Source organism: Neopelma chrysocephalum, unplaced genomic scaffold, assembly GCF_003984885.1.
Source record: "Neopelma chrysocephalum unplaced genomic scaffold, ASM398488v2 Primary Assembly neopelma1_157, whole genome shotgun sequence".
In the NCBI taxonomy this organism is placed as follows: Eukaryota; Metazoa; Chordata; class Aves; order Passeriformes; family Pipridae; genus Neopelma; species Neopelma chrysocephalum.
Window position 1 is genome coordinate 182,778 of NW_020897819.1, and position 27,073 is coordinate 209,850.

Here is a 27,073-nt window from a genome sequence, read left to right on the forward strand (position 1 = left end):
CCGCGGTCCGCCCGCCCGCTGGGGGGCGCTGCGGCACCGCCCCTGAGCCCCGGCCGCGCCCGCCCGCGGGGCCGGTGAGGCGGGATGGGCAAGAGCTGCAAGGTGGTGGTGTGCGGGCAGGCCTCGGTCGGCAAAACCTCCATCCTCGAGCAGCTGCTCTACGGCAACCATGTGGTCGGTGAGTGCGGGGTTGCCCCGCTGCTCCCCGGCGAGGCGGCGGCCCCGTGTGCCGCGGGCGGGGCCGGCCCTGGGCAGGGCTGTCCCTGCTCACCCCTAAACATGGGAGGTGCGGGAGGGCAGCGCCCGCCCGGCGGGGCATCTCCCCGGGCTGTGCCGGGGCCAGACCCCCGGCAGGGTCCCCACGTGTCCTCTGCCCACCCCCGCCAGGCTCGGAGATGATCGAGACCCAGGAGGACATTTACGTGGGCTCCATCGAGACGGACCGCGGGGTGCGGGAGCAGGTTCGCTTCTACGACACGCGGGGGCTGCGGGACGGGCTGGAGCTGCCCAAGCACTGCTTCTCCTGCACCGACGGCTACGTGCTGGTCTACAGCACCGACAGCAAGGAGTCCTTCAAGCGCGTGGAGCTGCTCAAGAAGGAGATCGACAAGTCCAAGGACAAGAAGGAGGTGAGTCCCCCGGGGGCAGGGGCTGCAGAGTGGGGTCTGCTCCCCTTGGCAGGTTCTCACCTTTGCTCCAGCTTGTCACAAGACGCTGACAGGTCCCTGGTCTGTGAGACTCCGCTGTCATGGGCTCTGTCCTGGGATGCTCTCTGAGCCTACAGGTGCTGCTTTTTGACACACAGACCACAAGAGGAGGGCAAGGGAGCACTGGGACTGTGGGGTTTCAAAAGGTCTCGACATGGAGGGGGGATTGGTGACAGAGCTGGGTCCAGCCCCAAGGGTGTCCGGGCAGAGCCAGGCAGCCCTGCAGTGCTGCCATTGTTACCTTCAGGGGCCCTTCTCGCCCTTTTGGAGCAGGTCACCATCGTGGTTTTGGGCAACAAGTGTGACCTGCAGGAGCAGCGCCGGGTGGACCATGAGGCAGCCCAGCACTGGGCCAAGGGCGAGAAGGTGAAGCTGTGGGAGGTTTCGGTGGCCGACCGGCGCTCGCTGATCGAGCCCTTCATCTACCTGGCCAGCAAGATGACACAGCCACAGAGCAAGTCTGCCTTCCCCCTGAGCCGCAAGAACAAGGGCAGCGGATCCATGGATGGCTGAGCCTTCTTCCCCTTCCCTTCCGTTGCCACCTCCTCTTCCTCACCTCCCTGCTTCCCTTGCACACACCCCTCCTGCAGAGCCTGTCTGGTGTCACCGAGCCTGAGGGAAGCAAGTGGCAGGAGGAACAGTCGTCCCAGGGCTGGGAATGGTCCTTGAGGATGAGAGAGGCGGTAGGCCAGGGACCACCCTTCTCCCTGCCTGGCCTCTGCACTGTCAGAGGTGCTGCAGGAAGGCCGGGATTCACCCAGTGACCCCTCTGCTCTTGGGTGCAGGCTGGGAGGGGGCAGCAGAGGCACAGGCTGGCCGGCTCTGCGGCTGTGCTGGAGGGAAGAACTCCCTCTCTCTTTTCTATTTCCTGATACCATGTGGGAAGAGCCCCTTTGCTGGCCCTGCCTCTAGACCAACAGCTCTCCCAGCCCTGCCCCAGCTGGCTCTGCGCTGCAGCTCCTTAGCTGGCAGTGCCCACTGCTCCCTTATGCACAGGAATATCCAGGCATCCTGCCCCAGGGAATGCCTAGGGTAGGGCAGGTGCTGTTCCTGAGGGCAGGATGCCCAAATCCACCAATCCAGCCCTCCTCTTCCTGGGTGCAGACTCAGCCATGACCTTGGAGCAACTGGAACTGTGCTTACCCTGCACACCTGGATCCCTGGAGGAGCTGGGACTCTGCTTACCCTGCACACCCCGATGCTTCAGGCTGGGGCAGCTCTCCCTGCCCACCTATCACGGTGCTGCCTCCTCTCAGAACTACCATAAAACCAAGGCACAGGTGTCCCAGTCCTGTCCAGCAACACCAGTTCCCTTCAGGTAGTCTGGATGTAGGAAAAGAGATGACAAAAAGACCTGGCCTGTTTATATTTGTTCCTTTTATTTACTGAGTAACACAATAAAGCGATGAGATTCGATTATCAAAATATTTTCCTTTTTTTTTTTTTCCCAACAGTTATAGTACATCAAAAAAATATACAATGAACATTACAGGAGGGTACTGGCCAAGTCCCTAGAGTCTGGAGATTCCATTTGGGGTTGGTTTTTTTTTTTGTTGTTTTTTTTTTTAAATCAAACTTCACATCACTCCAAGGTTATTTACAGAGGGGCACATGTTACCGAGCGCTATGGACTATCCCTACTCCTAGTACAGCATGTGCTAAGTCAAAGGCAGTAAATGCTTTGGAGAGCAGGAGGGGGATTTGGCAGGGGGGATGCTGTAATGGGGGGTTCTTACGCAGCTCGTTGCAGTATTATTGTTACTAGAAGGAATGGCTTTCTCAGGGTTAAAGTGCCAAGTACAGGAGTGTCTCAGGACTCCACTGGTGAGGGGTGACGGAGCAGCCACAGCTCCAGCACAGGCTTTTTGGAACAAACTGGAGGGGAACAGGCCCAGCAGTGCCACGCGGCTCTGGAGGCAGGAGCCTGGGTGCTCCTGGCTCCCCGTGCTCCTGAGGCGCTGGGCACAGCACAGGAGGGACACGGAGCAGGAGAGGACCTGTTCTTCTGCCGCCGCCGGGCTGGGGGTGACCCTGAGGGCCTGGGAAGGGCACAGTGAGCTGGGCGGGGGTGGTTGGAGCCGTGCTGGCCATGGGCTGGTTGGCACTGTGGCACAGGGGACCGGGGTCACGTCCCTCCTGCCACCGGGGGCCCCACCAGCGCAGGCTCCTGTCCCCTGGGACTCAGGATCCCCATGTGTGCCCTGGGCTGTGGGACCATCTCCCTGTCCCTGGCAGAGCCTGCCTTCCCTCAGCTGCGCTCCGAGCCACGTCTCCCATCACCACTGCAAGACCTTTCTGTTGTCTCTACTCACGGCCACTCACTCTTCTCCCGGTGTCCTGTCTCCACTCTCCTCCTTCCCTGGGGCAGAGATGCCCTGGGCAGGTGAATCCGTTCCCAGGGGTCCTGTCTCTGGGGCAGGAGCGCAGGGGTGGCTCCACGGTCAGTGCTGCCCACAGGCCCTGCAGGGTGTGTGGCTCCCTGTGCCCTGCTCCCTCCGGGCAGCTTTCCTTGCCCTCGCTGAGGCTCCAGCCCTGGGAAGCAGAAGTGTTTCAGCCACCAGAGTGGCTCATTGGCCGGTTCCTGTTCAGCTCCCCATGCCAGGACCCATCCTGAGCATCAGCAGAGCACGCTGGGTAAAATCCTCCTCAAATCCAGGTGCTGCCTATGGCCAAGACGTCGGATATGTGTGCTTGTGCGTGTGGATTCCCAGGTGCACACACCAACCTGCCTCTTCCCGAGGGCTGGGAGGGAACATGGGCCACAGCAGAGGTCTGAGCCAGCACCTTGGGCTGAGGGCAGGACAGAGCTCAGTGTTGGTTCTTCTGCTCCCACCGCTGCTCCCGACTGTACGGACACATCAGCACCAAAGGGAAACGCAGGTGGCGAACGCGGCGGGCGAGCTGCCCCCCTGGATTGCATAGATCGGGGTGGGGTGTTCCTCCAGCGAAAGGTCCATTCGGGATGCAGCTCTCCTGCGTGTCTCCGTGTACAGCAGCGCGCTGGGCGCCCGGAGTGCCACAGGCACAGTCCCAGACCAGGTCACGGCTGGGCTGTCTGAGCACAGTGAAATGCAGAGCTACGGCCTCGGGGTCCCTCTGGAGCCCAGCATTCTGCAGGCTACAGGTGCCACCTGCTCCTTCGTACCTGATTGTCCGGGCTGCTGGGGACACCTTTGTTTTTGGGAATCATCAGTAACTCCCTGGAAGCTCCTAATGGGGATGGGGTCGGAGGGCCGGGCACGGCGGGCGAGCAGCAGCGTTGCCTTTCACTGGAGAACCGAAAGTGCTTTAGGGACATTCACTCAGCCTCACAGCATCTCCCGGGAGGTAGGGGCAGGGCTGTCCCCGCGGTGGGACAGAGGCAAGGAGAGGTGCCAAGCACAGGGTCACCTCCTTGGGGACCCAGCACTGGGCAGCCTGGCGCTCCCGGCCTCGCTGGGCGGGAGGGGGCCTGGCTCAGCCATATGCCCGTTGTGTGCTTCTGGGGCCAGGGCAGGGCCCGTGTGCTTTGGAGGGGGGAGGCGCTGGCCCTGGGGTCAGCTATTGCTCTTGGAGTGAGGATATGGTCAGTGTGGCTGGTGCCTGCTGCCAGGCTGGGGCTCTTTGGCTGGTGGGATGTAGGGAGATGTGGGAACTGAGGGGCTGGTGGGTGGCACAGAAACCCCCAGCCAGCACAGGCAAGTGTGGGGCTGGCGAGGGCACAGCCAGCCCAGGCTGAGAGGGGAACTGCCAGCTTCCCACCTGTGTTCCTACTCTGCCAGTAAGAGCTGGGCTGAGACTTCCCTCACAGTTCCCTTCCCATTGGGCTGGCAGGGACCAGAAGGATGCTCCTTCTCCCAGGGACCAGCCAGCTCCTCTCCTTCCAGTCTGGTAACTGAGAGGGCGATGAAGAAGCAGCCAGCAGGCCAAGGACAGGCAGGTCATGGCCACGAGATGGTCCTGCTGACTCAGGCACCGTCCTCTCCTGTGCACTGCCCAGCCGTGATGGGCTGCTCTGCCAAGCGGGGCCGGCGCGGGCCGGGGGAGCGGTGGGGATGCGTGGCAGGGCTGGCCAGGCTCTGCCGGGGCACCTCGCTCCAGCAGGAGCCTGCTCCAAGCAAAGGAGAATCTGGGTTTGACGTGTATGACTACGGTTTCCCACCAGCCAGGAGAGCAGGTAGCGGGAGCGCTGCCCTGCCCCGCGCAGCCCCCGCAGCACAGCCCGGCCGCGGCGCGGACCCTCGGCGGGCCAGCGGCTCTAGTAGGGTGCGAAGACGATGGGGCCCGGTGTGGTGCGGACGTGGGCCGGCGGCGTTCGGAAAAGGGCTGGTCCGAGGATCGGGGCTTGGAAGAGGGTGGTGGCGGTGGCTGGTCGCAGGGCGAGGGGGCCGGGCATGGCGCAGACGGCAGCGGCGGTGAGCGGGCTCGGCAGGAAGCGGGTCGCCAGGGTTTTGGTGAGGTGCTTCTGCAAAGCCAGCTTGGACTGCAGGGAGGGAGGAGGAGACTCCGTGAGACCGTGGAACGGGTGGAGGAATCACAAGTGCTGCCATTGTGAATGCTGCTGCCAAAGCACTCCCAAGTTATCCCTATTCTGGCCTTCCCAGGAATAAAGACCTGAATCCACGCCTCCCCACCACAGCCCACCTTCCGTGAGAGGAGCAGCTGAGGTGTGGTGATGTGAACTGAGATTTAAGAGAAGCAGCTCCTGTGACTCACTGCAGGGATGGCTGATGCTGAGCAAGGGTGCTGTGCAGGGAGACAGGTACCTTGAGAATACTCACTGCGAGGGCAGCGTTCTTCTGCAGCTTGTTGTAGGGGCTGTACTTAGGCTTGGGCGGCTTCCCCGCCAGCCTGTCTTTGTGTCGCCGGCTGCTCATGTGCTGGGGAGGAAAACAACTGGATCACTGGGAGCCAGGACAGTGAGGGGAGACCCACGGCACTGTGCAGTTTGGGTCCGCGGGAGATGCTCCTCACCTTTCAGGGACCATCAGGTACCTGCCCCAAGCCCCTGCCCACCCACACCCTGTCCCCCTGCACTCCCAGGGCATCATCACCTGCTTGAGCTGAGTCTCCGAGTTCACGTAGATCTCGCACACTTGGCAGTGAAACGCCTTGTTCTGGATGTTGATGCTGCCCTTGTTCCCGATCCGCTTGGACTTGTGCCCTGCCCGGGAGAGCAGCTTGCCCCGGCCTCGCCGCAGCTGGGTGCCGTGACCTTCCAGCATCGACTTGTGCTTGGCGCCTGGTGAGAGGGGACACTCAGCAAACCCAGCCCAGCCCTGGGCCGTGGCAGCAGGGACAGCACCCTCTGACAGCACCAGGGAACCCAAACCAGCCTGTGCCTGGCAGCACTTGCAGGCAGAGGGGGACAGGGAGCTGCCTGGGAGCCCGGACTCTTGCCAGCACTGTGCAGCCCATTCCCAAACCCTGCCAAGCCTCATGTCACAGGCAGACCAGAGATGCTCAGCTTCCCAGAGACCCCCCTCCCACATGTGCCAGACCTTCACAGAGGCTGCTATTTTGAGCGTGTGCTGGAGCCTGTCGCCTGTCCCCGGGCGTTAGCACAGTCTGCGGGGCCGGGCACTCGTCGCCCGCCGTGCTGCAGCATCTGAGCCGTGCCCAAGGTCAGAGCGGAGCCGCTGCGGAGCCAGGAATAGCTCAGCTGGGTCACAGCAGGCGGGGAAGGAGGAACCCGAAATCCCCGCACACCTGGGGACAGGGCGCTCTGTCCTACCCCCGCCAGCGCCAGGACGGCGGGGGCGCGTAGGGGGCAAGTAATTTAAGCCCCTGCTAATTCATTCTATTTTTTAAGGCGTGAAGCAAGGAGCCGTGTGACGGCTGCAGAGCAGCGCCAGCCTGCAAACGTTTGTTTGTTTGTTCTTTTTCCCCAAATCAGCTCCTAAATTCGTAACTGGAGCTGACAAAAGCAAAAGGACATGTCTGCAGCTAAGCCGCAGCGGTGTCCTGAGCCAACCCTGCACACGGCGGCTGCTGCCACCCCAGTGGGCAGTTGGGATGGGAGAACTGGTTCCCAGTTCTTGCTCAACTGGGGGAGAGAAGGACCTTCCATTTAAAACTGAGATGCCCATTCCGTTTTAGCATCCTCCAGAGAAAGGGAAGAGTCAGGATCTGACACTGCAGGGCCCACAGACCCTGCTGGGTGCCCCTGTATTGTGGCTGCTGCGCCCACCACCACCCCAGGGGTGGGTGTCTGGCCACTCCCAGGTTTCAGGGGGACCCTCAGCACCCCCCACCTGTGACTTCCCTGAGGGGCTGCCCTGTACAGCCCAGGAGCCTTCACTGGCTGTGGGGCTCCAAAGCTTGTTGGATTCCCAAGGTGCTTCTCTACAGGATGATGAGCCCAAACCACCGAGCTGCTTTGGGAAGGATTATCCTGGGTCTGGAAGAGGCCTTGGCTATCAGCTTCAAGCCAAAAGGAATATAAAGTTGCCTCAATCACTTGATTAAATGTAGCTGGAAATGTCCTTAATTGAGACACGAACAATAAGAGCATTCGACCTTGAGAAAATTCACCAGAGAAGCTGCAGCCCAGGTAAAGCCCCACAGCTTATCTGTGAAGGCCACCTTAATGAACCCTTTTTAATTACAGCAACCCTCATTAAAGCTCGCTGCTTCCCCACGAGGCCATTTGGTGATGGGGCATGATTTTGCTTGAAACCCCAACAATGGAGCAGCCCATCCCCCTGTCCCTGCGGTGATGCCCTTACCGGTGTTGTGAGCCTCCAGCTGGGACAGGGAGTTGACAGTCACTTTGCAGGTGGGACAGTACAGGTGCTGTTTGCTCTTCTTCCCCTCCTTCTCGCTCTCAGGGGCTGAGCTGACGCTGCCGCCCGACTCAGCTGCCTGTGCCTCGGCTGCCTGGGCGGACGAGGAGGCCACGCTGGTGGCATCAGAGGTGCCCTCCGAGAGCTCAGAGGCCGGTGGGGAGCCCAGCGGGGCGATGCTGCCCGGCAGATCCGTGGGTGATTCCTCGGCGCTGGGCGCCAGCCCCAGGCTGCTGCCCTCACCCTCTGGCTCCTGCGGGCTGCTGGCGTCAGCTGCAGGGTAGGGAAGGAAAGGGGGAAATGGGAAACAGAAAGAAATGGGCAGAAAGTTCTCTGTGCCTGCACAGGTTTTCTGGATTTCAGGGAGCACCTGCCATTCTCCCCAAGACCATCTCGGGCACTGTCTGCATGTGTCCACGCTCCCACCAGGGCTGTCCCTGCATGTGGCAGAGCCCTGGGGATGGATGTGAGAGGCAGAGATCGCTTCCTCCCCCACATCCATACAAAACACCTCCCGGAGACACCAAACCACAGGGAAAACACCGGCCGTCCCCCCACAGCCACAGGGATGCCCAGGGCCAGGCTCCCCCCAGGACACTGCTCAGGTTCCTGTGCTCAGCCTGTCACACGGGCAGAGCACAGAAGATCATTTACGAACGCCGGCAGTGGCATCTCTGCTGTGCTGATTGCAGCCTCCCCAGCCCCGTCCCCCCATTCCTGTACCTGTGCTGCAGGGCTCCCCACTGCCCTCGGGGATGGGGGACAGGTCAGCTGCACTGTCCTGGCCGGGGGTCCCCGCTGCAGCCCCCGCCACCTTCTGCTTGTTCTTCATGGCCTCGATGGCCTTCAGCCTCCGCGCGTGCTTGTGCCCTTTGTAGTGGGCTTCTGCCTGGTTCTAGGGGCAAAAGACCGGGATGACCACGTTGATGCAGCCGCCAGACAGAAGGATGGGCACAGAGAGGGTGGGTTATGAGGCCAGCCCTGGGATGTGGCTGCTCAGGCACATTTCCAGTACAGCCACCTCCTCTGGTGACATCCACCCCCAGGGCCATGACTATCGCAGAGGGGCTGTTGGGAGCAGGGTGTAACACGGGGGGATGTTGGTAGGGGGGTGTAATACAGAGGGAGTGTTGGCAACGGGGTGTAACACAGAGCTACATCCCTCCTCCCCCCAGCCTGCTCTGACAGCGACATATTGGGGCCAAGGTGTCACTCTCTAAGACATCACCATGTTGCACGGCTGAGATAAGGACCCTGCTCTGATTAAATGCATCAAGTCACTCCTAAAAGCAGCTTTCAGGCAAAATTTATGACTGCAGAAACGTAGAATGAATTGTTGCTGTAAAAATGAAATAAAGAGGTTCATCAGTGGGGACGACATGTCTCCCACTGTATCCTAAGGGTTGTCCAACACACGGTTCACGTCCCCCGGCTCCTCTCTTCCAGCAAACTGGATAATGAAGCGCGACTCTCATGGGTTCATGTCTGCATCGAACTGATAAAAACAGCCACAAAAGAAAATCCTCCAAGCATTGGTGTCCTCCCCGTGGGGACAATGCCGTATTGTCCCCCCAAAACAACTCCAGCTCGGCAATTTATGGAAAGGAACCCCAGTGTGAATTAGACACTGTACCCCTGAGCAGCACAGATTAATTTGCACAATGATCCGGGGGGCCAGCTGAGGCTTCCAGGGCTTGGCAGGGGGAAGCATCCCATCCCTTCCCTTCCCTCCCCCCGTGGCTTTCCAAGGGCTGGGAACAGTGGTCAGGGCCGACGGCCAGTATGTGGGAAAGCAAAGGGCCCGTCGGAGCGTGGTGCCTCATTAGCAAAGACAATAAACTCCCCCCGGATATTGGGGCTGGAATGGGACTGGGTGCAGCTGAAGTAGGTCACCGCCGCCGCGCCGGAACACCCGCGGGCTGTGAGGGTCTGTGCCAGCACACGCTCCCGCGGGGGAACCTGGGGGGGGACACGGGCAGGGACGGGCAGAGAGGGGACAGGGACATGGGGTGCTCACGGGAGCACTGGGAGCATGTGGTGGGACCAACTCTCCTGGCACAGCACTTCCAGCTGGGATGAAGCCTGGAACAGGGAAGCAATGCTTTTCCCGAGCCCCTTGGCTGTGGAGAGGAATCATGAAGCCCAGAACTGCTGAGTTTTGGTAGCAGAGCAGCTCCAGCCCCAGGTGCTGCGGATGCAGCATGGCCAGGCTGGGACGGCTCCTCCACGAGTGGCAGGGTGCAGGGCCAGGGTGCAGGGCTCGGGGAGGCAAGAGCAGCTCCCACAGCCCCCACAGCTCCTGTGCTGCCCGACACCAAGCACTGGCAGCTTTGGTGGATGAGTAGTATGGCCCATCATTGTGGGATGCCCCTGTTCCAGTGCTGGCCCCATGTGCCCCACTCGCCCCAGCCCCACCTCCGGCCCCACTTACCGCAGAGTTGAAGCGTAGGTGGCAGATGTTGCAGGATATGAACTGCTTCTTCTTGAGCGGGGCTGGCACGCCAAAGGTGTGGCTGATCACTGCCTTCTGCACTGGGTCCATCTGGAAGGGGAGGGAGGGCAGAGGGTGGCTTGGTGCCACATCCTGATGGCTGCCCTGGCGTGGCACCACGACCCGGTGACCCCCACGCCTGCCACACTCCCAAGGAGCCGCTGCCAACACCACAGAGCTCACACTGGGAGTGAGGGGCTGTGGCTGCTGAGGCAGTGCATCAAAACTGGCTCCTGTCCTGCTAAAGCATTCTTATATCCACCAAACTCACAGGGTCTGAACGTCAGCTGTGGCCTGGCAGAGGTGATGAGACCCTGTCTGTCCCAGTGTCTCCACGTCCCCTGTCCCTCCCCACCCCAGACACTGGTGTCACAGATGGCAAATTACTGGTCTGTTTGACACCAGTGCCCACAGCCATGGACACAGCTCACCCAAGGCACAGTGACTGTGAAAGCCCCTCTGGGCTACCCCACTGCTCTGGGGCACTGCACCTGCTCAAACCCAACGATGACAACTCACTCACTGGGCTGGGTACACACAGACCTGCTTCAGTGACCTGCCAGGAGCACTGTCCATCGTCCAGCCTGCCCAGGGACACAGTGGGGCTGAGCATGTGGCCACTGCCAGCCCCTGGTCCTCCTGCCTCACCCCAAGGCTCGGCCTCATTCCGCAGCCCAGGCACCAAAGTGGTTCCAAAAGCCATAATTGTTTTAAACAAAATGCATTTATTAAGGGAGAAAACATAAGAATAACCTCTTTGTCTGAGCGTGGCTCTAATCTATAATGCAACTATTGTTCCCTAGCCTGTGGCACAGGGAGATTATCTTATCTGAGTCCTGCTGTCAGGAGAGCCCGGGGTTTTCAGCGATCGTATTTCTCTGCAAAGCTATTTCGCTGCCGAGACAGGTGCATCAGTCTTCGAGGCACATGCCTGGACAACAGCGCCATTATCAAGACCCCAAATTCCTTTCCAGGAGTGAGCAGAATGGTAAAAGCAGGTGATTAATGAAGTGCCTGTTTGCTATGAAATTTTACTCACTTATCTGGCATATAAATGAAGAGGCATTTGGGGTTCGGCAGAGACCCGGAGGAAGCTACAGATGGCCAAGATGCTGCTCCACGCCTGACGACAAACATTGCAACGTGCTGCTGGCAGCATCCCCACGCTGACGGGCTGTGGGGATGGCACTTGTTTTCCAGAGAAACACCCACCTCTTCTTTCAGAAAAGAAAAATGGCTCCAACTTTCCCAGCAATGTCAGCTACCAGGTCCCAACCGGTTGCTCCCACGGAGCACCACCAGCTCCCGTGGGCTCACCCACACCCCAAGCACCGCAGCAGGAGCAGGGCAGGGATCAAAGGAGGATGCAGAGGAAAGATGCTGGCACGAGAACACAAATGCAGCCAGAGACTGTCCCGGCCTCAACCACACCCTCACAGATACCTCGGATACAGAAAATCCCCCACAGCTCCCACGGGGCCAGTGGGGGCTGTGCCACCGCCGTACGTACCGGCACCCACAGCCGGAGGCTGAGGAGCTTCCCAGTGGTTTCCAGCAGAATGGAGCCAGCAACAGAGGTTGGCTTTGGGCACCACACTCTTGGGGAATAAAGATCCCGGCTTTATAGTCAATTTGTATTGACTCACATTACTTTATTTATCCCTGGATGTTCCTGTTGATATAAATAGCGATCCCTGTGTTGAGCTCCCTGTGGCCCCTGAGGTCAGGATTGGGAATTCACAGGGATGCAGCATCCGTTCAGATCGTGTCTCCTGACGGAGTTTTACGAGGCGCTGCTGGCTCTTGGGGATTTGCAACATCCCAAGAGCAGGGAAGGGCCTTTGGAGCACGGAACGTGCCTCCTGTGCTGTGTTAGGGGTTTTTATTCCTGGTTGTTGCTCTGAGTGGCAGCAGGCAGCTTGGAAGGGTTTTGCTCCCTTCAGAGTAAAACATCTGCTGGGTTCATGGGAGCCCCGTGACCTGCTCCGAGGGCAGAGTGTTCTGGACCATCAGCCCTGGCACTGCTCAGCCAACAGCACGTGCCAGGCTCAGGTCTGAGCTCAGAGCACTTCACTCCAGGTGCCCGAACAGCCGTGACAGCCTCCCCTGGCATCTCCGTCCATGCCCGACCCATCCTCCACGGCAGGAGCCCCCACGGAGCACAGCAGCCGTGCGACACTGTGCGGCTCCAGCAAGTACCAGATTCATATTCCAAACTACTGATTTTTTTAAAGCACTAAACCAGGGCGAACACGTGCCGAGGCAGCGGCAGGCGGGAGCCGAGGGGGGCGAACAACAGGCGCTGGGTCAAGTTCACGCCTGACTCCAGTGACTAAAAAAAGAGCCCAGACAAAGAGCAGGAACCGTAATGGCATCAAAACCCCTCCTGTCCTGTGTTTGTGTTCCTGCTCATTAGCCAGGGAGAGGCTGGGCTGGGGCTTCAAAAGAGCTTAAGGGACTCAGACGCCTGAATCCCATTCAACAGCAACAGGAATCCTGTGCTTAATTCCTGCGCCGTCTTTGAAGATCTCGGCGATAATTTGCACCTTCCGAGCAGGTTTAAGCTCAATGCCACTCACAAAAGGCCATTGAGCACGGAGGGGGCTCAGGAAAGTCCCGCTTTCAGGATCACCAGCGAAAACCACGGGCATTTTCTGAACCTTGAAACGCCAGCCCTGCCGCAGCAGGGGAGAGGGGGAGCAGCCCTGGGGCCCACTGCCCTTCCTGAAGCAGAATCTGCCCCACAGCAATGCTGGGCAGCGCTCAGGGGGACGGAGACCCCCTCAGGGCTGGGACCAGCCTGGAGAAGCAGCATGGCATGGGGAAAACACCACTGCACACCCGACACACTGTTGGTTTAGCTGTCTAATAGAACATCTCGGGTGGGAGCAGTCCCCCTATCACCCTGACTCCCCAACACCCACAGCACCAGCCACATTCCTCATATCTGTAACACCTTCTCTCTCTTTCTTTCCTTTTCCTTATTTATTTTTCAACTAATGAACTGCTCTCCAGAGCTACTTTATTACTATTGATTCCAGGGGCAAAATTCAATTGATCTTGGTTAAAATGAACCACGTTTTTAATTCTGGTACCGACAGGCGCTGGCTGTGCAGGAATTGCTCTGAGCTAAGGGCAGGGCAGGCGTGTTGAACTGGTGTCCAGCAGCCAAAGACCCTGGGAATTAAACCAGAAACTACCTGGTGGGGTTCAAGGAGCAGTGCCATGTAAAGGAGGGACTGCTACAGGGAAAGAGGGGTCCAACAGCCAATGCCCACCCACATCCAGGGACTCACCGTGTTGAAGTTGGGGAACAGGTTGAGCGGTGATGTCCCGTTGAGCCTGAAGGTCAGAAAGTGCTTGATGTCCAAGGGGGGGTGAAGGGGCCGTCCAGGGATGGGCAATGATGCTAAGAGGGGGCTGCTGTGTCCGGAGGGACCTGGGCAGGCAAAGGGAAAGAGCAGCATTAGCACTGGGGGTCCCTGTTCGCAGTGGGGAGACCGGACATCTGAGACACGGCACGCGGGGACATCTGCTCTGTGCTATGGACCCTCCTCAGTGAAAGGTCACAGCCCAGGGTGGCCCTGGGCACTCCTCTGTCTTTCAGGCTCAAAGCCAGCAGCCCAGTTTGAAGCTGAATGCAGCTGCCTCCACGTCAGAGCGTGGACACGCACAGGAGCTCGCTCTGAACCCTCCACAAGGTGTCAAAACCTCCCCCAGGGAAGCAGCCCCTTCCCTGGGCTCTCCCACGGGGCCCACGCAGTCCTGGCCTCCCCCACGACAGCACCACGGGGGCTCCTCACCGGGGCCAGTGAGGTTTTGGCTGCTGGCAGTGGGTGAAGGACCAGGGGCAGAGGCTGAGCTGCCCCCGCTCCTGCGCTACAGCCGCCGCTCCCCGTCACCCGCAAACGAACCACGCGCACCGGCGTGCGACTTAAAAATAGCCTGGGGTTATTAATAATGTTCTGTCTAAAAAGAAAACACCCGTGGGACGGAGGGAAGGAGGGAGGGAGGGAGGGAAGGAAGGCCAAGCAGAGGGATCTGTCTCCAGCCTGCTCCCTATCCCAGGTTTCCAGTCAGGCTCATCACAGATGATGAGCACAGCAAAGCATCCTCTGAGTGGCAGAGGGGGTCCCTGCCCAGCTCTGAGAGGGAGGAGGGGGAAAAGCTAAAATAAAAAAAATGAATTAATCAAACACAATAAATCAGAAATGGTTTCAGAACGCTGAGCCAGAAGAACCCATTCACATCCCACACGGCTTCACGCCTCCTCCAGCCCACTCACAGCCCTGTCTCTCAACCTGCACAAGGCCAACATCCTTTGTTTTTCTGATTTTTGGGTTCTTCTTCACCTCAAAGGCATCGTGGAGCCCCTGCCACAGCACAGCGTGACCCCATCCCATCGCCCCAGTAGAGCAGAGAACACTCCTTGTGGGAGGGTATCAGGGGGATCTGGTGCTCCCACAGCAGGAACAGTGACTGGGAGCCATCACCACCAGCACCTCTTCGTGAGAGCGCCGAGCCTGAGCCCTCCTCCAGCCCCCTACACCCTACACTGGTTGTGCAGGACAAGGACCCCAGGCTGGTGCTGCTCCTTACTCTGCTCTGCACCCACCCTGCGCCAATCCCAGCTGGTGCAGGAGCCGAGACACGAATCTGAAATTCAAAGTTCGAGAGATCCCCTGGATCTGAGCAGCGAGCGCTCGCCGCCGGCCCCACGGGCACCAACGACCTCTTTCTGGGCGAGCGCACGCGGCGGCTCTGCCACGGCGCCGGAGCCATCCCCGAGCCAGGCCTGACTCCGGGGAGGAATTACAGTTTGCTTCATCAGGCGTGCACTGATCGAGTTAATTCCAGAGTCGCCCAGAAGGGAAATCTGTGAAACTGCTTAAAAATAAATAAATAACATTACAGCAGCAGCAGCAATGAGGAGGGAGCAGCAGCGAGCAGGACTGGGTGAGCAGTGCATAATTAACCTTCTGAGGCGTGAAACAGTGTTTCTGCATCAAATCATCTGAGACGGCCCAGCCGGCGCCGTGGGAGCTGCCCCAGGACCCCCCAGCACACGCGGCCCCATGAGAGAGCAGCAGTGAAGGCATTTGGGGCTGGATCACGAGGGCTGCTGCTCACCACTGTCAGTGTGGTTTGCACTGACTGCACTGGCCTTAAAAACATAAAATATATGTACATGTAAATATACATATCTGGGAAGAACAAGAGGGCAGGCGATTGTCTCCTCCCCCAACATCAGTAACCACATAAAGGGATGTTGCAGCTTAGTTGAGGGGTTCACTCCCTAGGGAGCAACTCCTGCACTGGGCAGGCACAGGGGGGATGCTGAGGGGACACAAAGTCCCAGGGACAGCCACCACCCACAGCAGCAGCTGCCCACAACAGCACAGACAAGATACACCAACCTCTTTGGTACATCCTTGAGCTCAGATTTGTGGATTAAACATATTTCTGGGCTGGGATAAACCAGGTGGTTGGAGAGAGCCAAGAAATCCCAGTGAGACCCTTTGGAGGGTCAGGACCTTTCCCCCTGGCTTTGCCCCTGAAGCAGACAAGACCCTCGGGAGCAGGAAAAGGGCTGAAGCCACCCCAGTGCCAGCAAAGCTGCCCAGAATGCCACAGCACTCCACTGGGGCACCCACATGATGCTCCTGGGGCACCTTCCCAAGGTTACAGGGCCACGGCACTGCCGGTCCTGCCTTACCTTTGCTGCAGGGCAGATTCCGGCAGCAGCTGAGGGCGGTATTTTTAGGTATTAATTAGACACTCAATTACAGGGATTTGCTTTGAGGAGAGTGGCAGAGCCCCAGGTCTGTATAGAATGACACGACCTTACCCAAGGTGACGAGCACGGCCAGGGGTGGGCTGGGCTGTGCTGGTGAATGGCATCCCCAGACGCTCAGCCTGCAGCTCCGGAGTGGGGTGTCCTCTGCCACAGCACCTGCTCTGTGTCTCCCCCTGTTTTGGCAGAGGAGCCCCCACGGCCACAGCAAACGCTACTGCTTCAGCACCACAGGTCCTGCCAGGATGGGAAGTGCTCCAGGCCCTGTGGAGCGTTCCAAGGGGTTGATGCAAGGAGGGGAGTGCAGGAACCCCGTGTTCCCAGCACAAACACCTGCTGCAGTCTGTGACCCCCCCCAGTTCCACAGGTAGCATCCAGGCCTGACCAAGAGATGCCAAAGCCCACAACGTCACTGCTATGGTGCTGCACATCCTCTGCCCGGTGCTCAGCCAGAGCCATCAGATCCTGCACATCCTCTATCTGGAGCTCAGCCCAGTTCCTGTCCTGCAGACAAGTGACTCTCAGAGGGGTCCCTTGGAATTTAAAGGTGTATTTCAGCCTTACATTTAACCAAGTCCCCCAGACCGTGCATGGACACAGTCCCCAGCCTGTTCCCCAACCCTTCGCTCCACACAGCCACTGAACACACACCTGCAGCAGGTTTTCTCCTGGTCCCTGCAAGGCAGAGCAGAGCAACTGTTGTGCTCTGACACCCCGTGCATGTGAACCTCCCAGAGCTGCCTCTGAAGGCAGCAGGGCCAACGCTGCAGGTTCTCATACAAACACAAGTCTGCCAAGGACCCATCTCCGCAGACGCTGCTGCCTCAGAGAGCATCTGGTGCAGAGTCTGCCCAGGCCAGATGGAGACGGAGCTGTTTATTCACACGGAGGCAGCCTGGCTCCCTCCCGCTAGGGAGGTGTTCTCAGCAAATTTTGGTGGTGTCTCCAAATCCTTACACAGGGCTTTAAAACTTTGCCTCTGACCAAGCACGGGCTGAACTCACTCCAGCTCTTTCCAGGAGGCTTCCCGGGAGACACGTGTGCTCCTCAATGCCAAAGGCTGAGGGGTGGAGAAGAGGAGAAACACCCAGTCACAACACTGGACCACAACAGCAGCACCAGCGCAGCCCAGGCACCTCTGAGATCCAGACCAGTAACAAACAGATTCCAACACACTGGACTCCCAGAGCAACCAGAACATGGGGGAGCAGGTGGGGCAGCTTTTGACAACTCCAGCAGAGAACCCTGAGGTGATGCTTCGGGCTGCTGCATTGGGTTTATTGCTGATTAGAATCAGTCAGATCTGAAGGAAACAGCCCTCCAAGTCAAAACCAGCAGAGCCCTGTCATGCTGGAACACACCACGCAGCACCCCAGCCCCACTCAGCCACCGCGCCAGCACCCCCAGACCTGAGGGCAGAGGTGCCCAAGCCCCTGCCCACCATGGGCACCAACAGCTCTGCTCACCTCAGGATAAAGAGAGTAACACTTCAGGGGAGGAATACAAGCTGAACACCTCTGGATGGTCTCAAAAGCAGGTGTTGAAGGACTTTCTCTTGGGCAGCAGGTTGCCGAGAGCTCAGGGTGCAAGGGGAAAGCCAGGACATGTGGACGTTTTGGAAAGACCAGAAATACACTACTGATCATTTCTGGACGCCGATCATAATTTATTCTGTCCTTGCAAAAAAAGTCCCTTTATATATCTTTGTACTTTAAGCACTAGGAAAATTAAGTTAGACCTTTTTAATACATATATTTATATATATATATTTATATATATACACACATACACATATGTACACAATGACGCATTTAAAGTTATATTTCCTCGGCCATTACAATATCATTCCCTAAATCTCTTGCTCTTGAAATGATCATGACTTGATGCCACTGCTAAAAATACTCTGTGCTGTGCACAAGGAACACCAACACGACACCGCCAGGCATGTCGGGGTCGACTCCAGGCTGGGAGGATGTGCTGCCTTTTCTGCATTTGCTCTCGAGGCTCCAGAACAACAGAAATCTATTATTTTTGCAGAGTATTAAGCAGAAGCTGCTGGGTATCTTTGTGCAAAGGCAACATGACATTTGAGCTCGAGAGAAGATTTGCCTTCCTATCCCTAAAACAAAATAATGACAAACTGTTGGAGAAAAATCATTGCAATTTGGGAACTCGGGTGGCCCCAGGATTTTGAATTCTGGGTGATGCTTGGGGGATGAGGGAGGGGTGGTCATAGGACCAGCATGGCTTTGTGAAGGATCCTGTTTCCTCTTCCCAGCACGGAGCAGGTCACCATCCACCCGCAGTGACCAGCGACGTGGAAATGCAGCATTGAGCTGGTGCTGGGCACTGCCTGCAGGCCCCGGCTCCCGCCCGAGGGCTCAGCCCTCACTGGCCATGCTCACTTCACCTGCGTCATGATGAACCCAGACTCCCTCATGCTTTCGTAGTACTCGATGGCCAACGCAAAGTCAAACTCGCTGATGGCCGGCCCGTCGATGGCGATCTTCATGAGGTCAGAGAGCCCCTCGTCCTTCGTCCGGCGCGACCGGCTGCGCTTCAGCAGCTCCCGGCCCCGGCTGATCTTCTCGGCAAGGGCCGAGCCCAAGGGCAAGGCCAGGGCGATGGCCGCCAGGACAGCAAAGTCTGGGAAGAGCTCGTGCATCTCAGAGCTGCTGTAGACCAGCTTGACGCAGAGGTCCTTGAAGGAGAGCTGGCTGAGGCTGAAGACGATGCGCTTGAAGAGGGGAAAGTCGCTCAGGGCCCTCTCGCTCACCACCACCCGCGAGTACGCCTGCAGCAGGAAATTCAGCTCGCTGACCCCGTAGCTGCCAATGTCCTCCAGAGACTGGGGGTAGCACTTGGGGTTGAAAATGGCTGAGAAGGAGCTGATGGCCTCCAGAACGCTGGTGGGGAACCTGTCCAGCAGGTTGCCCCGCACACTCTCCAGGTAGGTCTCCTTCAAGTGCTCAAAGTGCTTCAGGTGCACCTGGGAGCAGTTGGCCAGCTCGATACCCTTGTAGTAGAGGCGGCTCTCGCCCTCCCGGCCGTCCCGCGGGTGCTCGTTCATCTCACTGAGGAACTCCTGGAGGTTCTGGCCGCTGGTGCTCTGCTGGGCCTGCAGCGTGGTGGCCGTGGCCGAGACGACGGGCTTCAGGATGGAAAGGTCAAAGTCCTCGATCTGGAAGAAGCGACTGAGCTTCTGGAATATGGGGAGGACATCCAGGAGGATCTTGGTGAAGGCCACAAACTGGAACTTCTTGAGCTCTTCGCAGAGGCCACGGGCCACAGGCGAGTGCTCCGCCTCGCTCTCCAGCAGCAGCACCAGTGTGGGCCACGAGGAGTCAATGGCTTCCACAGCTGGGAAGATAGAAGTCCAGTGGATGGCTTTGGGGCTCCTGAGGTCTATCTCACAAAGGTCCAGGACGCTCCGAAGCTCCCGCAGACCATCGCTTTCCCCCCGGAAGCTGGAGTAGAGCCTGTACACAGCATCCACAGTGGTCTCGTACTTCTGGAGGTACTCAGTGGTGCCGATGGTCTCAGCTGGCAGCAGGGAGCTGCCGTGGGACAGGCAGTGCATCTCAGTGAGGAGCGGGCAGAGCGAGGTTAGCGCGGTCCCCACCCCACTCAGCCGCTCGGCCACCAGCGAGGTGCTGTCGGCACTGAGCCAGGTGAGCTTCATGGTGGGGATGCCGAAGGAGCGCATCACCTCACCCACCTTGCCCGCCACGGTGGAGGGCTCCCCGGCGGGCAGCTCAAAGCTGCCCAAGAAGGCGGTGGAGGTCTGCCCGTTGCAGGGGGAGACAGTCGTGGTGAACACGGCGAGGCTGCGGTGCTCCAGGACATCCACCGTCTCGTCCACCACCAGCCCCACAAACGGCGAGGCTTTGATCCTGTGCCTGTCCTCGTTGTGCAGGACTTTGGCGATGGCTGCCTGAGCCAGTTGAAGGAGGGGCACAGGGAGGGAGAAAGAAACATAAATGAGGTTCAGAGGCAGCAGGAGACGCACAGCCCCCAGCACACAGCAAGCGGCCGGGCTCCCACCCGTGGGCTCCTGCAGCAGCACGAGGGCCCAAGCCAGGGAAAAGCAAGTTGCACACACAGGCTGGAAATCACTTTCCTTTTCCCTATAATAAACTGTCTCCTCCCACCCCTGTCTGGCAGCCCGAGCACCATGTGAAGCTGCTGAGAGCTTGAGGGGCCCTGCCCTGAGCTGGGGGTCAGAGCTCCACAAGCTACAGCAGGACCCAACACCACCAGCAGCACCAAGACACAAGCCCCCAGCACCCCATTCCCGAGCCGCTGCCTGTGCCGGCCACAAGGCAGGACACTGGCAACTCGCCTGCTCAGTTCAACTCCAGCAGTTCCATCAGTGCTTCACTGGCCCAGCACAGGCAGGAGCAACAGCAAAACTCTGCAGCACCTTTTCCTTCTTTACTTATTTTCCCCCATTTCAGGCACATGCCCCAGTTTGGAGGGGAAACTTCCTGTGTGTGTGTGTGTGTGTATGTGAGTGCTGTAAGGATCACCACAGGCTGGGAAACCTAATTAGTGGGTTTAGTCTATCTGCAGCAAAATAAGGCTCTGCAGAGAGCTGAAGATCCTGGCAAATGGCCAAGACTCACTAAAAATTTAATTTGATTTTAGCAGGCATGAAGCATTTGTAAAACTCAGAAAATCCTTTCTAAACTCTCTGGCTGCTTGATCTTCCTGGGCACTCAGTTTAGGGCAAAAGAGGAAAAACCCACAGTGCCCGTGTGCTAACTGAACTCCGGAGCTTTCATCCTGCAAGCAGCATGGCAGGCACAGGGAGCTCCCGTGCAGCTGGTGGGCACAGACACCCACCCTGCTGGCTCTGCCGAAGGCAGCGGCTGCACAGCACAGGCTGGAAATCACACAGGAGCAGACCCCCAGCCCCACACACCCACCTGCATCTCCCTGACGCTGCCGGGGTGGTAGTACTCGCTGTGCTCCGAGGCCAGCAGCGCCTGGCACAGGTTGAACTTCTGGAAGTTGAGCAGGGAGGAGCACTTCTCATCCGGGATCTCCTCCTTGGCCATCCAGTAGACGGTGGTGAGGACAGCCACCTTCGCCGGGTTCACCTCCACCTTGATGACCGAGCGCAGTTCGGGGTGGCCGTGGACGCGGGTCTCAAAGGCCAGCTGCTCACGGTTCACGGCCAGCGCCTGGCGGTGGGCGCCGGAGGTGACGTGGCGCAGCAGCGCGTGGCGCTGGAAGTTGTCCGTGCCCACGGTAAAGGCGTTCTCCGCTTTACCGTGCTTGTTCTTCACCAGCGCCTGCCGACACTCTACGCAAAACATGAGTTTCCTCTCATAGTCAAACTCCAGCCAGGTAAATTCTTCCTTCCAGTGCTCATTGAAATAGCGCTTACACTTTTTATTGGAATTGGAAGTTTCCCCAGCCGGCTTTTTCCCTGGAGGCACCATACTGCTGTGGCTGGGAAATCAAACGCTACGGTTGAACCGCACCGTGCCTTGAGGAGCAGCCTGCACATTTAATTTAGTAAGAAGGTCTATTACCACTCTCCTGGTCCGACTGGAGATGAAAGAGACACAAGGGAAAGGGATTAGGGCCCTGCAAACCTCAGCCAGGGCTCAGCCAAGGGCTGTGGTGGCATGGCGATGGTGGTGTGGTGACAGCGGTGGTGACAGCGGTGCTCAGGGCAGGCCAGGCTATGTGACAGCCCCAGCACCATGCAGGGGCATCCCATTGAGTGCCGGCATCACCGGCAGCTCTCGGTGTCACTGGTGGGACTGGTGCACGCACACACAGTCCCATCGCCACAGGGACACCCACACACTTCCCTCCGGAGCAGCCCTTCCCATTGCGCTGACACAGGGAAGGTGAGGAAGGCTCAGAGCTGGATGAAACACCCAAAAAGGAGCATTCAGCCCCAGAGGAGCAGCACCTGCCAGTGGCGGTGAGTGCCAGGGCTCTGGAGCTGCATGAGGGTGACTGGGAGACAGCTCAGACACAAGTGCCTGTGAGCACACGTGTGTGTGCTCTCAGCCCTGCCTGGCTTGTCTCTATCCCAGGGAATTGCTGAAGCCATGGCTGGTCCCATGGCAGTGGGGCTGTGCTCTGCACAGTCAGTGCCAGCCAGCATCCCTCCCAGGGGGTGACACACTCAACCTGCTCCAGCCCAGGCTCCCGAATATCTACTGAGTTCCAGGCTGCAAAGCACTTACCCACGTAACCAAACCAGGGGCTGCAGGGTTTAAGCATTCACTTGACCCCTTACCTACATTTCAGCCCCACTCAGTCCAATTCTCACATTTCTCCATGAACTGGATTGAAAACCCAAACTGAGCCTTGATAAAGTGGTGGGAAGAGGAAGAGCAAGAATGTAGCACATGGTGAGGAAGGGATAGAACCAAAATGCAGAGGAAAATGGAAAGAACATGGACACTCAGCAGCAGCAAAGCTGGGAAATACCATCAGTCCATGTGACTTGCTGAGAAACCCAAGAGGAACTTGGGGTTTTTTCTGAAGAACAAACGTCCCAAACCAAAGCCATTACCACAGCCCTTGGGGAACAGGGGGAACCCTCACAATTTAGGCATGAGAGCAACACCCCAAACTCCCAGTGCTGTGAGTGCCCACTCCCACAGGTGCTGGGCTTCACATGAGGTGCCCTGGGCAATGCTGGCAGGTGGTCCTGGAGTGACCAGCACCGCAGCTGCCTGGTACAGCAGCCCCATCCCAGTGCCAGCGGGGCACCGAGCTCCTCCAGCTGCAGTGGGACAGTGCATGGCCCCAGGGAGTGGATTCCTCTGCTCTCTCCCTGCCATTGACCCCATTCACTCCCACCCCCATCCAGCACAGTCCACCCTCCAGCACTCGCTCCAGCAAAAACTGCTGCCTTGGAAAAAAAAAAAAAAGGTAGCAATTAGTGTGTGGGGTGCATGGAGTCAGGGGGAACTCGGGATGGAGCAGAGCACCGCAGCACCCCATCCCGCATGACCCGTGGTGCTCCAGAACCAGTCCTGGCACCAGCCCAGCACCCCTCACTGCTGCTGCCCACGGGGAAGAGCAGCACATCCTGGGCGACTCGGCAGCAGCTCGAGATGGGGGTGACACTCCCGTCCCCACACCAGCCTGCTTCTCCCCCCGGTCGGGAAGTTTGGGCAGGATCGGGATTCACTTGCGAGAGGACAAGCTGCTGCCCCGAGCCTCGTCCCCGGCGCATCAGCCCCGGCTGCGGGTGAGCGGGGCATCCCCAGCGCCCAGCCCAGCCCAGCGTGCCCACCCCGCTCACCCACCCCCACATATACGTACCATGGAAAGGCCGCCATAAGCTTTGGGGGGGTGGGGGGGGGCGGGGGGGGGGGGGGGCCTTGCAAACTTCCCAGATTTTGTTTTTTAAATAGGAAAAAAAAAATCTACTTAAAAAAAACCCCAAACCTACTTTAAAAAAAAAAAAACCAAACCCAACCCAGCCAAGCAGCAACGCCGAGCCACAAATAAAACAAAACGAAGCGAGGTGCTCAGGAGGCGCAGGCGGCGGCGGCGGCGGCAGCAGCACCCCGCACCCCGCACCCCCGAAGCGCGGCGGCTGCGGGAACAAAGCCTGCGGCGGGCGCCGGCTCACGGGAGCACGGGAGCAGCCATCTTGCTGCGAGGACCGCCGGGCTCACGGATGCTCCCGGCAGCCCACGGCGGCAGTGGCCACTAGCGGTGGCCAGCACCGGGAAGGCCGCGTGGCCGTGGCTGGGCCGCGGGGACAGCGGGCGCAGCAGCCGCGCCGCGGGCGCTGGTCCCCCCTTGGGGAGGGGGAGCGCACGGAGCTGCGCCCGCTGCGGGCTCACCTGCACCCGGGACGCCTTTTTTTCCCACCCGAGGTGCGAGGAGAGGTGGGCACTGAGCGCCCAGGAACCCCCCCCCCAGGGATCCCCACGTTTGCGTCCAGCCAGGAGCGGTGACCCCGGGTTTGGGCAGAGCCGGGATGCGAGTGCCCCGCGCACGGGCAGAGCGACCCCCAGACGCGGAGATTCGGCAGGATGCGGGTCCAACAGCACAACGTGTTGCTGTTTACCCATACTCCTGGTCCATTGCTGCAGGGCTGGGTCTGAAACCCACCCTCTCATCTCGGGGCTCCCCAGTGAGCACAGGGGCTCCTCTCGTCCCCCAAAACACTTTCTTTTAGAACTAAATGCAGGTGAGATTTAGAGCCCCTCAACTTCTTCCAGAAACAGGGTTTTGTGCCACCTTTGCTTTCCTCCAAACGATGCTCCTGAGGACACTGAAATCCCAAAGGACACCAGTGTCCTGCAGGACCCCTGATAGGAACTCCACTCCTTGTTCCCCAGCACAGACCCTGTGCCTGGGAGCTGAAGGATGCTCCCACCCCGACTCCCCCTGCAGAGTCAGGGTATGAGGAGGGATGTGGCCCACCGGAATGTGCCTGGATTAGGGGCTGCATTGTACCTGGCTCCGGCTGGCTCCACAGCAGGGGGGTCTGGCAGCCTCCGGTGAATTCCTCTCTTCAGGCTCCTCCACATATCCCCGGGCAAGAGGCTCTTCCTGCTCTGGGGACATTCCTGCCTGGCCACCTTAGCCCAGGGTTAATGAGAGCAGGAGCTAGTGAAACCAAAGCTGGCTCTCAGGGTGAAAATATGCCCGATTTATTCTTGTGCTAATGCCTCGAGAAAAGAGGATTGAGCCTTTTTAATGAGTTTTTAGGCAGGAGCCTACTGCATCCCCTGCATTCGGAGCGAGACTGCAAAGGTCAGCAGTCCCAAGTGAACAGTGGCTGGGGCCAACCCCGCTTCCCATGGGGACCCCATCAAGCCCCTGCACTGGGATCCACCAGCAGGACCGGTGGATTCCAGTCAGGAACACCCTCTGCCTGCTCTGTGCCAGCAGCATGGCTGAACTCACTGATCCCTTCTGCCCAGCATGCCCATTTCTGCTGGAAGCCTCCAGCTTTAACATGGGTGTGTTTGCAGGATGTCCCTGACCCTGCCGAGCACCCTGCCCTCGCATCCCTGCCAGATATCAGATGTCCTTCCTAAAGGAACTGAAGTGCAGATACTCCTGTTTACCCCCGTGCAGCAGCAGCCGCCTTGGCCTGAGCCAATCATTGCTATTTTTCCCTGCTGTATGAAGTCTGGGAGCTGGGCAGGCAGGTGCCCCATTGCACCAGCACATCCGTCATCTGCACAACACAAGGGCAGCCACGGCCTTGAGCCACAGTTTCTATCTGAGCCCTGTTTTCCATTGGAGTCCCACCCATTTGGTGGCTGGAGCAGACCCCAAGCACATGGCTCCCACTGGGATGCTCCAGGCCAGTCCCTGACACTCCTGCCAGCACTCCAGCCCCACATCCATGGTTGGGTTTCCCAAGGGTTTCTCATTACATCTGTAAGGAGGTGAACAGAAGAGACCAAATGCTGCCATATTACCCCAAAAGATTTTAAATCCCTGAGTCCAAAGATATTTATGAGATTTTGTTTCCATTCTTGCTCTAAGCCAGTCAGGCTCTGGAGGATGACGCACACTCTTCACGCAGGGAAGCAGAGGTTCTGGTGTTCCCGAAGCTGCTGACCCCAGGGAGCCCCATCCCCACACAGCCCCTGGTTCTCCTGCTCACCCACCCCGTGGTGCCTGGCTCCACCAGCCCCCATCCCCAGCCATCACAGAGGATGGGGCAGCACCCTGCAGGTCCCTGTTCCCCCTCTGCACCCAAAACCCTGGCTGTGACAGCCCCCAAAATGAACTGGGAGGATGCATGGGAGGGAGGACTCACAGGAGCTGCCCGGCCGCATCCCTCGCACCCGAAGGTGGTGACAGCTCAGTTCAATCTCTGCCGTGTGTGGCAGAGGGGGGAGGCAGAGAGGAGCCGCTGTCTCGTGTGGGAGAGAGCACCCGGCACCGTGTCAGCTCAGCCAAATTAAAAATACTCCTGCAGCCCCCGGGCTGGTGCCTGGATGGGCAGATCTGGCAAGGACAGCTCCTGCAAGATCTGCAGAGACTGGAGGGACACGGGAAAGAGAAGGTGCTCCCACGCAGGGAAGGGGATGGGGCACATGCTGGAGGACCCCAGTATTTCCCTGCTGTGTCCCAGCTCTCCCACACAACTCAGGGTGCTTGGGGGGGGCTGTTCCTCCTCTGCCGGGGGGGCCCTTCCAGCACTGCTGTGGGCACAGAGGGCCTGGCTCCAGCACATTCAGGTCCTTGTGGAGGAGCCTGGGTGGGTAATGGGCCATGGAGAGGGAACCATTGGGTGCTGCTGGAGAAGAAGCCCTCTGAGCAGCTGATATGGGAACCCCCCCCATCTCCCAGCCACCGTCAGCTTGCAGGATGCTGCCTCGTGCCTCCTTCCCCTGCACAGCCTTGTCACAACCTTCAGCTGCGTGACTGCAGCTGGCAGGGAACAAGCCTTGAAATAAACTCGAATGACATCCCTGCAAACTCTGGACATGGCCACAACAGGATTACTGGGCTGGGGAGGGGGGGTCATGCTCATCTCTCCCCGCAGGCGACCCCAGCTCTGGGCTGAGGCTCCTCAGAGCAGCAGCTGAGAAGGGCAAAGCCCTTTTGTGAAGGAGCAGAAGCAGGGACAGGGTGATCTCCCTCTCTGGGCTCCCTCCAGTCCATGCACCTGGTCCTTGGGAGGCAACTCGGCTGCATCCTGCTCCCCAAGAGCCATAGGGAGAATCACCCCACACCACTGATGTCAAAAACAGCTGCTGAGGAGCAAAACTGGACATGGGTCTTGCTCTATCAAGCCTCTTTTCCTCCCCCTGTCCACGAACATCGAGTCCAACTGCCTTTGGATTTTAATTCCCAGCTCTCCCTATCTGCCAGGTAATGATCTGAAAAATCAGCATTTAGTGATGCCTCCCCCAGCAGAGACTTCAACCACCTCTGCCACAGGTACCAAGGGGCTCGGGAGGGATCTGGGCTCATCTTGACCCAGGGGCTGTGAAAAGGAGGTGGCAAACACTGAACCCTGATCTGGGATCCACTGCCCACAGCCCTGCCCATCCCTCCCCGGGTGGTGGGGGAGAGGTCAGGGTCTTCTCAAGAGACTGAGGGCTCAGAGGGGCACCAGAGCCCCGGATCAGTTTAGTCTTTATTCTGGGCACTGTATAAATCGTACAAATTACAGCCAAGTCCAATTCATTACAGCCAAGGAGCGGCTGACAGAAATGAAAAGGGAGAAAAGCTCCTCAGATTGATGCTTTCTCACCATTCCAGTGAAATAACCAATTTGGAACAAATTAGGGGCTCCCGTCTCCACCAGCCTTTTGAATTGCCTCCAAGCCAACGCACATTTTTCACAGAGCAGCAT

The 27,073-nt window shown here is 58.7% G+C and overlaps 3 protein-coding genes across 9 annotated transcripts in view; 1 reads left to right on the plus strand and 2 right to left on the minus strand.

The window, feature by feature from the left end:
• The first annotated feature begins 14 nt into the window (after positions 1-14).
• On the plus strand, positions 15-2,132 carry NKIRAS2 (NFKB inhibitor interacting Ras like 2). 2 transcript variants are annotated; one of them, XM_027701460.1, is made up of 4 exons: positions 39-178; positions 388-465; positions 563-629; positions 981-1,197. In XM_027701460.1, exons 1-4 carry the CDS (start codon positions 85-87, stop codon positions 1,075-1,077), a joined length of 336 nt encoding a protein of 111 aa, XP_027557261.1. In that variant the 5' UTR covers positions 39-84; the 3' UTR covers positions 1,078-1,197. The 2 variants fall into 2 exon arrangements, with proteins under 2 accessions (XP_027557260.1, XP_027557261.1); XM_027701459.1 differs by having other exon boundaries at positions 15-178; positions 388-629; positions 981-2,132.
• Positions 2,133-2,140: 8 nt separating this feature from the next.
• Positions 2,141-27,073, minus strand: part of ZNF385C (zinc finger protein 385C) — a 55,989-nt gene continuing 31,056 nt past the window's right edge. For 3 of the 5 annotated variants that reach the window (XM_027701457.1, XM_027701455.1, XM_027701456.1), the window contains 7 exons: positions 13,259-13,401; positions 9,903-10,013; positions 8,195-8,366; positions 7,415-7,744; positions 5,741-5,928; positions 5,453-5,566; positions 2,141-5,169 (listed from right to left, as the gene is read on the minus strand). In XM_027701457.1, coding sequence (XP_027557258.1) covers positions 4,945-5,169; positions 5,453-5,566; positions 5,741-5,928; positions 7,415-7,744; positions 8,195-8,366; positions 9,903-10,013; positions 13,259-13,401 — 1,283 coding nt within the window. In that variant the 3' untranslated portion in view covers positions 2,141-4,944. Of the gene's footprint in view, positions 5,170-5,452; positions 5,567-5,740; positions 5,929-7,414; positions 7,745-8,194; positions 8,367-9,902; positions 10,014-13,258; positions 13,402-15,810; positions 15,832-27,073 lie in introns of those variants that run through there. The other 2 variants (XM_027701458.1, XM_027701454.1) reach the window with 2 other exon arrangements.
• CUNH17orf113 (chromosome unknown C17orf113 homolog) lies at positions 17,402-23,158 on the minus strand. 2 transcript variants are annotated; one of them, XM_027701452.1, is made up of 3 exons: positions 23,056-23,158; positions 20,685-21,312; positions 17,402-19,690 (listed from the first exon to the last, which is right to left on the minus strand). In XM_027701452.1, the coding sequence occupies exons 2-3, from the start codon at positions 21,201-21,203 to the stop codon at positions 18,158-18,160; spliced, it is 2,052 nt and encodes a 683-aa protein (XP_027557253.1). In that variant the 5' UTR covers positions 21,204-21,312; positions 23,056-23,158; the 3' UTR covers positions 17,402-18,157. The 2 variants fall into 2 exon arrangements, with proteins under 2 accessions (XP_027557253.1, XP_027557254.1); XM_027701453.1 differs by lacking the exon at positions 23,056-23,158 and having other exon boundaries at positions 20,685-21,507.